The 13,633-nt window shown below is 50.0% G+C and overlaps 1 protein-coding gene across 6 annotated transcripts in view; it reads left to right on the top strand.

The window, feature by feature from the left end:
• The first annotated feature begins 7,298 nt into the window (after positions 1–7,298).
• TMEM164 (transmembrane protein 164) overlaps positions 7,299–13,633 on the top strand; it is a 179,014-nt gene continuing 172,679 nt past the window's right edge. Inside the window, exons 1-2 of one of the 6 annotated variants that reach the window (XM_027534776.1) lie at positions 7,299–7,359; positions 8,062–8,730. In XM_027534776.1, coding sequence (XP_027390577.1) covers positions 8,341–8,730 — 390 coding nt within the window. In that variant the 5' untranslated portion in view covers positions 7,299–7,359; positions 8,062–8,340. Of the gene's footprint in view, positions 7,360–7,508; positions 7,761–7,791; positions 8,731–13,633 lie in introns of those variants that run through there. The other 5 variants (XM_027534773.1, XM_027534774.1, XM_027534781.1 and 2 more) reach the window with 5 other exon arrangements.

Here is a 13,633-nt window from a genome sequence, read left to right as displayed (position 1 = left end):
GGAGCCTGGTAGGCTACAGTCCATGGGGTCACAAAGAGTCGGACACGACTGAGTGACTTCACTTCACTTCACTTCATATCTCCTATATATGTTTGTGGACCAAACTTTGGGTCTGCTCACCCACCACACTGTAAAGCCAATTTACTGACACCAGGTTGTGGTGAAGGCCAGTACAGCTTTTACTGCAGGTGACAAGAAAGGAGTATGGGCAGCTCATGTTCAAAAGACCTGAACTTCCCTAAGGTTTTCAGGGAAGAGCTTTTAAGGGAAGGATTGCCTCAAAGGCAACATTTTAGGGGAGGGCTACAGGGTGCATGACTTTCTTCTGATTGGGATCAAACCAATCACTTTCTTCTGATTGGTTAGTGGTGAGATAACAGACATGTTTCTGGCATCTTAATCATCCAGTCTGAGGTCTACATGCTTGTGTTCAGCAAGTAGTAACCACCCTTCACCTGGGTAGGGGTATGTGTCTTAGTTCCTGCAGAAAACTCAGGATATATGTCAGATGGTTATGTATATTCCTTGAGGAGAAACTAGGACTTTGTTTTATTGCTGAACTATTGCCATTATGGGCTTCCCAGCTGGCACAATGGTAAAGAACCCGCCAGCCACTGCAGGAGATGCTGGAGACATGGGTTTGATCCTGGGTTGGGAAGATCCGCTGGAGGAGGAAATGGCAACCTACTCCAGTATTCTTGCCTGGAAAATTCCACGGACAGAGGAGACTGGTGAGCTATAGTCCATGGGGTCACAAAGAGTTGGACATGACTGAGCGACATTACAACACTGTCATTACTTTTCTTGTTTAACTGCTTTCCCTTTGCTTCTGCATTTCCTCATTGAAACTTTAAGGCCCTCCTGAGTATAAATTGTTTCCATTTCACCTTTTCTTGTTTGTTGGAAAAAGGCTTCAGCCTCTAGAACTTCCCTGAGTACGAAGAAGAAGAAGAAGAAGAAGAAGAAGAAGAAGAAGAAGAAGAAGAAGAAGAAGAAGAAGAAGAAGAAGAAGAAGAAGAAGAAGAAGAAGAAGTAGTAGTAGTAGTTAAGTCACTCAGTCGTGTCTGACTCTTTGCGACTCCATGGACTGTAGCCTACCAGGCTCCTCTGTCCATTGGATTTTCCAGGCAATAGTACTGGAATGGATTGCCATTTCCTTCTCCAGGGGATCTTCAAAGGGCAGGTTAAAACAGTTGCTAATCAGGGAAGCATTACTTTGCCAACAAAGGTCCATCTAGTCAAGGCAATGGTTTTTCCAGTGGTCATGTATGGATGTGAGAGTTGGACTGTGAAGAAACCTGAGCACTGAAGAATTGATGCTTTTGAACTGTGGTGTTGGAGAAGACTCTTGAGAGTCCCTTGGACTGCAAGAAGATCCAACCAGTCCATTCTAAAGGAGATTGGCCCTGGGTGTTCTTTGGAAGGAATGATGCTAAAGCTGAAACTCCAGTACTTTGGCCACCTCATGCGAAGAGTTGACTCATTGGAAAAGGCTCTGATGCTGGGAGGGATTGGGGGCAGGAGGAGAAGGGGACAACAGAGGATGAGATGGCTGGATGGTATCACTGACTCGATGGACCTGAGTTTGAGTGAACTCCAGGAGATGGAGATAGACAGGGAGGCCTGGTGTGCTGCGATTCATGGGGTCGCAAAGAGTTGGACACAACTGAGCGACTGAACTGAACTGAACTGAACTGAATCAGGGAAGCAAGAGAATGAACAAACAAAGGAGGAGCTGTCAATAAACAATAGCGCAGGTCCTGGCTCCTCCTCAAATACATATGTAACAATATCTGTGAATTTTTTGAACTCTTCTGTGGGAACGAAGGCCTCAATCTGTGGAGGATGGTAACTTCAGGTTGAGTACAAGATTCCTGGAGCAGCACCCTGTTACCTCACCACCAACCAATCAGAAGTAAGCCACAAACCCCACAGCCCTCACCCCAAATTTTGCCTATAAAACTTCTCCCCAGAAATCATTAGGGAGTTGGGGTGTTTTGGAGCATTAGCCACCTGTTCTCCTTGCTTGGCCCTGCAATAAACCTTTCTCTTCTCCAAACACTGACATTTCAGTTTGTTTGGCCTCAGTGTGTGCTTGGCACAGGAACTTGTTAGTAACTACTTGAGTCTGCTCTTTGGAACTCAGGGAACACCTAGGAGACTAAAGAAAGACTTACTTTTTCTACAAGTAATAAAGGAGCATGCAGAGGGGCTTTTGTACTGGGGAGGGCCCTACAGGGTCCCACTTAGGTTCAATCCCATTTCTTTGATACTCCTCAACCCTGAGGGGAACAGGGGCAGGACAAGAAAGGGAATAAAGTTTTGGATAGAGAGGGTAATCATAAACTCAGCATGGAAATTCAGTTTTGGGGAAACTTGGTTTTGTATGCAGTAAATGGGAGAGATCCAAGAAAACTGAGTAACTCCCTGAAATGGCATGTTACCACTTTAACTATTATCTTATAAAGACAAATGCTATTGAGGTTGGAGGGAGCCAGTTATTCAAGGTGACTAGGAAAACCACAGTAAACAAGGATAAGATTGTTCCGCAAATTTAACTTGTAGCCTTCTCCATTGATGGGGGCTTCTCCAATGGCTTAGCAGGTAAAGAATCTGCTTGCAATGCAGGAGACACAGGAGATGCGGGTTTGATCCCTGGATTGGGAAGATCCCATGGAGGAGGAAATGACAACCCACTCCAGTATTCTTGCCTGAAAAATCCCATGGACAGAGGAACCTAGCGGGCTACGGTCCAAAGGGTCGCAAAGAATAGAACATGACTGAGTGACTAAGCATGCACACACTTCTCCACTGATAAGAGTTACTAGAGATTTGGAGTCATCTTTCTCTTCCTTGTACAGAGGGAGACACCCTTACAAATGGTGGTTTCCCTTACAAATGTAAATATCTCTTACAAAAGCACAAGTTCTCCTATGTCTACTGTTTCTTAAAAATAATTGGCCTAAAATAATCCTTATGCCAATAAGGCATATTTTGGGGTGACAGATTCTGTTCCCCTTCACTACCATGCTTTTTTCCCCACAGATGAGTTCTGCCTGGTGTTGAACTACTGAACTCATTGACTGTGCAACTCATTTGACATATGCAAGATTTTCTCTGGTGGCAGCACTTCTTACCTGCTTGGTTTGTATTTATACCTCCCTCCTTAATTGTTATCTAACCTTCCATTTGTTTGCCATGTCTCCCTAGCTAGATTTTAAGCTCCTTGAAGGCAGAGCTTGCCCACAAGTCTAGGATTTTCCCATTCAATAGGTAATACTGTAATAAGAGTTCCAGTAAATATTTGTGGAATGAATGCTAGTGTTGAATGAACGTGGCAGGGGGTGTGGGTGGGAAGAAACACAGTTTGTCCAAGACCCGAGAGCTGTGATGCGCTGAGGGCCTTAATGTCCATTGCTCCAAATCTTTGTTGTGACGAGACAAAGAACCGAGGAACATACACTTGCGTGACAGTCAGATCAAGACAAAGGCTGCTCTCTTCATTCTCCCCCATACACATGCCATTTATTTTTACTGATAACACTTGTATAATATTGGGATTGTGCATTGTTTTTGCTTGTGGGCAGTCATGCATGCATTTCACTTTCAGGTTACATCGTGAGTAGGACAGGAGTGGATGCAAAGAATATGAAGTGCAAGAGGAGAAAAGGTCAGATGGCCAAGCCAATGAGCAAGCTTGCACTGGCCTGTGCTGTTGAACCTCAAATGCTAGCCCTCACTTTGCCATGAACTTGTGTGATCTTAGGCAAGTCACCACATCTTTCTGAGCTGCTAATTGGTAGTATGTCAGAGATAATAATTTGACTCTGCATTCCATAGCAGGTCAGCTGAGTTCATAGCTGGGAAAAGTAATTTGGACAAAAGAATTTAGGGTACTGTCTCAACAGGCAGAAAGGTGGCTAGGATCACCAAGCCAGTTAGATGAGGTTTCTCCCTTAAGAATCAAACATGACTTGGATGAAAGGTGGTGAGGCTGAGTTCCTAGAATCACAGAATCTTAGAGCCAGCAGGCATCTTAGAAACCATTCTAGGACTTCCCTGGTGGTATAGTGGATGGAAATCGGCCTGCCAATGCAGGGGACATTGGGTTTGATCCCTGGTCCAGGAAGACTCCACATGCTGTGGAGCAACTAAAGCCTGTGTGCCACAATTACTGAACCTGAATGCTGAAGCTACTGAAGCTCATGTGCCTAGTACCTGTCCTTCATGACAAGAGAAGCCACCACAATGAGAAGATTGTGCATTGCAATGAAGAGTAGCCCCTGATCACTGCAACTAGAGAAAATACGCATGCAGCAACAAAGACCCAGAGCAGCCAAAATAAAGCTAAAAAAAAAATAGCCATTCTAGTCCACTTCCCCTCATCTTAACCTGAGTACATGGAAGCACAGAGAGATGACTTTACCCAAGGTCCAGGTTTCCTTTTCACTGCACTTCAAGGTTCTACTTTAAAAACCAAGTTCATTTGCTTTTCTTACTGTTCAGAGACAAGAAAGCCAATGGGCTGTGCCCCAGCAAGGAAATAAATGATCAGTACATTTGTATGAAGCTTTTTGAGTTTCCAAAATGTGACCCACTGTTTCAGCTCAATTATTGTTTACCTTTTATCTATGGGGACAACAGACTTTCCTTTGTGGCTCAGTGGTAAAGAATCCATCTTGACTGCCAATGAAGGTGATGGGGATTCAATTGCTGGGTCGGGAAGATCCCCTGGAGAAGGAAATGGCAACCCAGTCCAGTATTCTTGCTGGGAAATCCCATGGACAGAGGAGCCTGGTGGGCAATAATCCATGGGGTGGCAAGAGAGACAAAACAGCAATAATGGGGACAACACTCTCCTGGTGTCTGCCTAGTGCCTACTATGTTTGCCACTCTGCTAGGTGCTGAGGAGGGTTTAGAAAAGATGAAGACCCATCCCTGCTGTCAAAGATCTGAGTGTGGGAGACAGAACTAACAATGAGAGAACAATGGAAGGCAGTAAGTGATTCAGAATAAAATGAGTAGTGCAGGCAATATCTGCTGTTCAAGTTCACAGGAGAGAGAGCACTCTGGGAGCTGGGTGGTGGGGGTTGGGGGAAGTGCAATTTCCTGTGGGCTTTGAAGGCGGAATAGGATTGTTTATGCAGATGTGGGGGTAGGGGGGTAGAGGGCAGGGGGGTAGGGGGCGGCTGCACCGATGCAGAACTACGTGGGGATTAGGGACAGCATTTATTGAGCACTTTTTAGGCACTTGCTACACAATTCAATTCATGTAAATGTGCATAATCCTAGGAATTAGATAATAGATCACCGATAACTGTTTGGTTGAGAGAGGGAAACTGAAGTACAGAGAGGTAAATTGCCCAAGGTGACACAGCAAGTAAATGGCGTAATTATCATTAGTATCCCAGAGTTGTCAAAACACTTGGCTATTCTACCTTTGAAAGAGAGGAATTTGTGCCTCAGGCGAGCAAGCTGGCCTGGCACTAAACACAGTCATTTTGCAAACACAAGACCCTCTAGGCAGAACTCCCAAAGAAGTTCGGTATGGATTGGTGGTTTAGTTGCTAAATCTTGTCCGACTCTTGCGATCCCAAGAACTGTAACCTGCCAGGCTCCACTGTCCTGGGATTCTCCAGGCAAGAATACTGGAGTGGGTTGCCATTTCCTTCTCCAGGGCCTTTCCGTCCCAGGAATTCAACCTGGTCTCCTGCATTTGCAGGCAGATTCTTCACTGACTGAGCTAAGAGGGAAGATTTCTGCACGGATTAATGAAGCCGTTTACTGAGTGCTATCATCTCCTTCTGACTTCCTTGAAGACAGGAACTTGAGGTCTCAGGCTACAGTCATCACCAGAACTCCAGTTTTACCCTTAATATATACTGTGCAGAGGATTTAACAAAACACCGACAGAGAACGAGTGAGCTGCTGAATCGATCCTTGTTTGTTGTTGTTCTTTATTAATTAGCACTTCGAGAGCATCAGGCCCTAAGGTGGATGCTGTCTGTGCAAAGCTACCTGGCTCTGAGGCTAGGTGGGGTTAAACCAGACTTGGAAAGGACAGCAGGAAAATGGCTGGCAGCGAACACCAGAACGTGTTTCCCAGGCAAGGTGCCTGTTTTTTTCTGGCTATTTTCCTCTTTGTGAGTCTTCAATAGATATTAAACCAACACAAAGTGGATTCTGAAAAGGTCTTTTTTCTGTTTCCTTGCCCAAAGAAAAGCAAATCCCAGTCTATGGGTAGGAAGCAGCAGGGAAGAGGGGGCCCTGTTTCTGCCAGCAGCCCTTATCCAATTCTTGGGCCCCTCCACAGCCTGGCGGGCGTTTTAAGTGGCAGGACTCTCGGCCAAGCGCAGGTTGGAAACAGCTGCTCCGTCGCAGGGCGGGAGGACGGAAAGAGGTCTGGGGAAGCTTCTTTTCCTCCATCTTTTCCTCCAGCTAGAGTACGATTGAGCTTGAAGGCGTGGCAGGAGAAAGGGGAGACGGAGAGCCTGGAGAGGGAGTGGCCGGAGGCTAGATAGAGAAACCTCGGAGCAGAGCAGGAGGGGGAACGGCCGGGCAAAGTAGGAAAAGAAGCCCTGTCTAGGACGGAAGTGGAGAGTAGGGCTGTGGCTACAAAGGTGGAGAAGATGCCGTCTTGGCCCTGCCCAAGTCTGCTATTTCAGGGAGGTCTGGAGGAGAGGCGAAGAGTAGGTCACACCCAGCGGACCTCCCAAAGCCCAGGGGCTTATCACTAGACAGGCTCGTCCATTCCTCCAAGAACTCAGCGAGGGCCGGCTAAGCGCCTACTAGGTGCCCGGGGTCCAAGGAAGCGCCCTGGAGAACCGGAGCGCAGGAGGCGGAGTCGGGCCAAACGGCTTCGCGGAGGAGCGAATTCCGTAGTCGGCGGTGCGGGAGGGTGGCGGTGCACGCGTGTGGGCCGGGCGAACGCAGAAGGCGAGGCAGGCCGGGGAGGAGGGGAAGGAGGCGGGGATTGAGCCCGGGGGAGGGAGGGGAGGCCGAGGCGCCGAGAGAGGGAGTGGGAGGTGTGAAGAGTGCGAGCGGCTGGCTGGGGGGGGTGGGGGCTGGGGGGGGGGTGGCGGTGCGGGGAGGCCGGAGAGGAGAGGCGGTCGGGCGGGGGTGGCCGAGGGCGTGAAGTGGGGGGGCGGCGAGGGACCGAGCCGGGCGGGAGCGGGGAGGCGGCGGCGAGGGGGAGGAGAGAGGGAGGGGAAGAAGGAGGAAGCGAGCGCGGCTGCTGCAGGGGGAGGAAGACAGGGAGGAGGAGCCGTGCGCGGCGGCCGTGGCGGCCGCCAGGGGAGCCGAGCGCCGGGGCGCGGGGAGCCGAGCGGGCGCCCAGTCGGGGCCGAGGGCCGACTGCCGGTGAGTGGAGCCCCGCAGGGCGCGGCGACCCGTCCCTGGGGCCGGGCGGGTGGCGCGGGAAGCTGCGGCGCCGGGGCGGAGGGAGGGGGCCGGCCGGAGCCCAGCCCCCGGCTGGCCCGGCCTCCCGCCCGCCTTTCCTCCCTCCCTCCCGGCTTCCTCCCGCCGCTGCCCGCGCGAGGGGGGCAGGTCCCGGGCGGGCCGCGGGCTGGGGGAGGTGCTGCCCGGAGGGCGGGCGTCTGGGGCCGGGGGGTGGAGCTGGGGGCTCGGGGGTGTACCCGGGGGCGGGAGGCTGGCCCGGGACGGCTCTAAATTGGCTCGGAGGGGCCCGTCGGCGGCGAAGTTGCTCGCTGGGGGCAGAGACGGCCACGCGGTTGCAGGAGTAAGCGATCCCCCTGTGGCGAGTGCGTGAGACGAGGAGTCCGGCGTCCCCGCCAGCCCCGTCGCCCTCCCCGCCGGCCCGGCCCCGCCAGCTCCCCTCCTGGCCTCCGCGTGTTCCCTCGCCGTCTCCCCCGGTTCGCTCCTGCCGCGTCCCCTCAACCCTCGCCCTGACCCTCCCGGCCTCCGACTTCCCCCGACCCCTGCTTGCTTCGCCACTGCCCCTGTTCCCCTTTTCTTCCCTCGCTAGTTATCCCTCCCCGCCTCGTAATTCCCGATGCAATTGCCTCTTTGAGACCTTTTTTTTTTTCCTCTCCTTCCTTTTAGATTGGCCAACGGCTCGTTTCCACCCTGCCTCGTTGGTGGCCACTGGAGAAGCGCGGGGGGCTCCCCAGGCAGCCGTAGGGACAAATTAGAGCCAGCACTTGGCCCCAGGCCTCGCGTGTAGCTTCCCGTCCCCTGCTCTAGTTGCCCCGGTGTCCGGAGGGGGGTGCGGGGGCGGGGTGTGCCCTCCGTATATGTCCCACCACCCGGGCCACCCTCGGGGCTTGTGTTCCATCTCGCTCTCGCTTCCTGCACGGTGGTCGTGGGGAGCCACTTTGCATCATGTCCCGGTATAGCTACCAAAGTCTCCTGGACTGGCTCTATGGGGGCGTGGACCCCAGCTTTGCGGGCAATGGGGGCCCCGACTGTGCTGCCTTCCTCTCTTGGCAGCAGCGGCTGCTGGAAAGTGTGGTGGTCCTGACCCTGGCCCTGTTGGAGATCCTGGTGGCCCTGCGGCACATCCTGAGGCAGACGAAGGAGGACGGTAGGGGTGGCCGTGGCTGCCAGCCAGAGCAGGTGACCCAGCGGCCAGAGGAAGGCAAAGAGAGCCTGAGCAAGAATCTGCTCTTAGTAGCCTTGTGCCTGACCTTCGGGGTGGAGGTGGGCTTTAAGTTCGCCACCAAGACCGTCATCTACCTGCTCAACCCCTGTCACCTGGTCACCATGATGCATGTGAGTCTGTTGACTTCCCCCACCCCTTCCTGGCAGCCTCAGCCAGCAGAGTCATTTGTGTGCTCAGGACACTTGGCCGCGTAGAGCACCTCACCTCTGCGGGCAGTGGGACCCTTAAAAATGATTTTCCAACGAGTGGCTGTTTGGGTGCGGATTTCAGATTTGGCTTCCTTCCACCTTTGCACAATGCGTCAGCCCTACGGTGGTGGTTAGCCCTGGAAAAGACTAGCACTCAGGCCAGCGGCCCCTCCCCTCCCAGGCCTACCCTGGCCTTTTGCCAGCAGGAAGTCCGACCCCAGCCAGGTTCCCTTTCTGGATCACCAGAAGGGAGCCATGGGCCACCCCCGCCCAACACACACACACACACACCCCACCCCCCCACCCCCACCCCCTGCCCCAACACACACACACATTCCCTCTGCCACAATTTCCCAGAGGCCTGGTGGCTTTCTTTCCTGGAGGTGGTCACAGAAGGTTCCGGTCATACTTGGGGGAAATACTTTTGTAGGTTTCTCTTAATGACTTTCTTTTGGGAGTTTAGGATCTTAGGGTGAGGTCTGCCTTTTGAGTTCTGAGGTGTCAGAGCAGCACCAAACTCCGACTCACTGCACTCTGAAGCAGACCCCAGGCAGACTCGTGACCTCTTCTCTGTGGTGAGAGGGTATTTATTTCCTGCAAACCTCTCCATCTTATCATTCTCATTCTCTCTCCTGAGGTCACAGTCCAGGGGTGCCCAGAGAGCTGATTTCTTTATCTCCCATTAGCGGTGCTAAGAAAAACAAATGAGATTGAAAAGGAAAGTTGCCAGATACATAAAAATAATCTGGGTGAGCACCAACCAAGAGCGAGACTGTCTTTTTGTACTCAGCCTGTGTAGAGAGATGATCTAAAACTATAATATCACGGAAGGGTAGGAAGAGAAGAGCATGGGGTGGGGGGGCTGTCTCTTTTAGATTTCAGGCTGTGGAAAACCTGGTGTGTTTTATTCAGGGACAGTTGTGAAACCTGTCATTAGCATCTTTATTGCTTTTATATTTGTAGAAGGTTGTTTTCTCAGGAGACTCGTGACAACCTTGTGTGGGGCAGGAGGTTGAGATAATTGTCTCGGTTTCACAGGCCTGGCGGGGGGACTCGGGGATGGGAGGTTGCTCGCTTGCAACCAAAAGATGAATTAGCTTTCTGGGTTGGAAAGCTAACCCACCCTCTTTGGGGTTTCGGAATGCAGAGCAGTCTCTGGGAGGCCGCTGCTGATCAGCATGGTGCTGCCTACTTATGCTGCAGATGCTTGCTAGCTCTGTGTTGTAGGAAGTCCTTGGATGGCAGGTTCTTGGCCTCAGTTTCCCAATCTGGAAACTGGTGAATGACCACAGACCCCATTCAGTCTTGCAGATGTGATAAGGAGGTGTAGACAGATTTAGAATAAAGCAGCTCTTAGTGATGGGATGGCTCTAAGCGTCCAGTAGGCTTGGAGTGGGTAGTATTTTTTTAGAGGCCTTCTTGGGAAGTAATGCCATTCACAGGAAACCCAAGGGCTCCCCCAGTTAGACCTTCTGTGTAAATTTGAGCCTGTCCTCTTTCTTTCTTTTTTTTTTTTAATGAATGGGCTTTTTGTTAATGAAAGGAAACAACACATCTCAGCCATTGCTATGTGAGGCTCTTGGGACAGGAGTGCTTTTTTTGGATGGCAGGTGGTGAGGGTCAGAGGGTACCTCTTTGACAAAGGGGTCTTGAGGCCTCTGACAACCACATATCTAGAAGGTCAACAAAGAACTAAATTCAGCCCGATTGGGGCTGCTGCTGGGGTGATGACGTCAAACCTGGCAGCATCATGGTTTTCAGTGGAAAGGTTTTTAGAGGCTTTTAGAAGACTCTGGAGGCTTCGTTCTGGCATTAATTAGTTGTGTGACTTTGGGGAAAGTACTTGTCCTGGCTCTCAGTTTGCCTGGCTGCAAAACGAGGCAGAGTTGAATTTCTAGGTCTTGACAGTCTATGTGCTGTGCTTCTTTCCTCTATTAAGCAGTGCCCGGGGGTGCCACACAGAGCTATTCCAGAAATGGCTTTTGGTCTCCTCGCTCATTTCAGGTGGTCATGGTTCACCTTCTCATCCTCATCTTTCGCTCCCTGGGTTTTCCCCGTAAGGTAAACCTGAGAAGGCCACCCTTTAGGGGTCCATATAGATGATGTTGGCCCTCAGGGGCTGAGTGCAGCAGAGATGGATGTTTGGGGAACTATGAACTGATTCCTGTCACTGTGCTTTTGCTGTTCCGTGCTTAGCTGAAACTCTGAAGCTAGGTGGTGGGGGCAAAGAACAGTCAGGTTGAGGAATCCTTGAGACCAAGCAGGATTGTACTGCTTTGTCCTTTACTCCCAAGTTACTGCTTTGTGTCATTTAAATAGAAACTTCTGGCCTACTGGGGGACTTAGCCTTTGATGAATCCAACACTCCATACCTTACCTATGGTCTTATTGGAAGCAGGGACATACGGATTTTTAAAAGCTGATGTGAATCTTTAAAAGAAATATTACAACAGATGGAAACAGTTTTCTAACTTATTTGGGCTTCCCTGGTGGCTCAGATGGTAAAGAATCTGCCTGCAATGCCGGAGATACAGGTTTGATCCCTGGGTCAGGAAGATCCCTTGGAGGAGGGCATGGCAACTGACTCCAGTATTCTCGCGGGAAGAATCCCATGGACAGAGGAGCCTGGGGGGCTACAGTCCATGGGGTTATGTGTTAGTCGCTCAGTCGTGCCCGACTCTTTGTGACCCCATGGACTGCAGTCCACCAGGTTCCTCTGTCCATGAGATTTTCCAGGCAAGGATACTGGAGTGGGTTGCCATTTCCTTCTCCAGGGGATCTTCCCAACCCAGGGATCGAAGCCGGGTCTCCTGCACTGCAAGCAAATTCTTTATCGACTGAGCTACAAGGGAAGCCAGTCCATGGGGTTAGTATTAATAATACTTTACATCTGTCTAGCTCTTAACTTTTATAAGACCCTTTCACACGCACTATCTTCTTTAGGGTTATGCTAGATAAGCTTGAGCCTGGACAGAGAGATGTTAAAATTTATCCTGTGACTGTGTGTGTTTCAAAGGGGAGGTGTTGAGTACAAAGAAATACTTTGGCAAGTGAATTAGCTGAGTTAGGCTATATCATGGCAGTAAATTCTGTGGAGTTCAGAGGTCCTGATAAGGAAAGGGAGACATTAGCTGAATTGAAAGCAGGAGCTTAGAGACATTTCTGATGTGTGTCTCTCAACAAGATGACTCAATTATAGCTTTATAGAAGGCCTTGTTCTGCAGAGGCAGTGTAAGTTTGTAATAAGGGCAGTATTTCTTTCAGCCAGGAAATGGAAGCACTGGAGGGAAAATGACTAGTCTCCTTACCTCCCATTTTTCAGTCTGTAAAATATTTCCTCCCAAGGCCTTTGATACACAGACCCTCCTCATAGCCATGCTGCCTTTGGGCAACCGCCAGCTTTAGAAGCACTGGGCAGGGTACTTCTTGTGTCCGAGTTCTGTTCTTGAATAATATTCCTGCTGTCAGGTTTCTTTTTGGCCTCGTCTGTTATCTCAAGGGCCCTAGAACTTGGGACTGGTAGAGGTTTGTAGGATTAAAGCAGCACCTTCTCACATCTGACTTAAGCTGGGGATGCTTGAGGGTTCTTGGAATCAGCAAGCACCAGGATTAACACACCACTGTTAAACCCCTTGCTGAATATCAGTGGTTTTTACCCATTACACCAAGAAGTATTTCTTCAAGCGTGGCTAGCTGGTCCCCTGTGCATAATATTTTCGTAGGTATGGGTGACACGGAATGAATTTACTGACTGTTTATGCTGTTTACAAAAAAAACCAAAGTGGAAATCACACTGCCAGCAAGGTACTGGCAGGGGTGGCTTTAGAACCCAGCTGTCAACAGTGGAATTGGGGCTTTAGCAGGAAGAGAGTCTCATAGCTATTTAAGTCCTAAAATCTACAGTTTCTTAGCGGAAGGGTTAAAATGCCAGACAGTTTGACTGATTGTGTCCGTAAAAACTCATGGCCTTTTATCCTTTGCATCTAGTTAGATTGTCTCTGCCTTAGGAACTTGCAAAGATCGAATTTTGGATGTCTTGTCTAATTGTCCACTTCCGGTTTGTTGTGTATATGTCTGTGTCAGTATCTCCCAGTTGGGCCCTGAACTTAGTGGGGCATAGCATATGCCATTTACCCCTCTGTGTCTCTGTGCATACGGCACTCTGGATCTCAGCTGGACATTTTCCAAATAATAATTGATGCTATTGACCCCTGAGCACCAAGCCTCTGGTTTTTAGCCTTTAAGACCAAGTGAGCCCCATCCTTTTTTTAGAGTTAGCGTTGCTATTTTTCTGTCTTTACGATATATTAGAAGGCTGATGTCCACCAAATATGGCTAACCTGCTTTTGTCTCACTGTTTACTTTCCTACTTCACTTTTTGCCAAAAGCACAGAATGGCACATATTCAGAATGGTCCTGAGCTTTTTGTGACACCTTTTGGAACTCACTGGATGTATATGGGTATGTTATATTTGCTCTATGATGGATTTGTTTTAGAGAAAACCTGATAGATTTGAGAACTAGGCTTTTTTGTCCCCTGCCTCCTTGACTTCAGACCAACCACACCTCTTCATCCCCATCTGTTGTCTGGAGCACTGATAACTTGCTCATGGTTGCAATTGATGTTGGTGTGTAATGGGTGCAATGAGGGATCCAGCTATCTGCTGGCTTATCAGATGGACTGTGTCCTGTGTCATCAGTCCAGGGGGACACAATGGGGTGATGTTTGTATGGTCCTCAGCAATGAGGCATGACATTCCTTTTTAGTTTGTTTCATATTCTCCCCCAAGGAAATTTGCAGAGAATTTTTCCATCTTTCATTGTT

Source organism: Bos indicus x Bos taurus, chromosome X, assembly GCF_003369695.1.
Source record: "Bos indicus x Bos taurus breed Angus x Brahman F1 hybrid chromosome X, Bos_hybrid_MaternalHap_v2.0, whole genome shotgun sequence".
NCBI lineage: Eukaryota > Metazoa > Chordata > Mammalia > Artiodactyla > Bovidae > Bos > Bos indicus x Bos taurus.
This window is presented reverse-complemented; position numbering and strand designations above follow the sequence as displayed.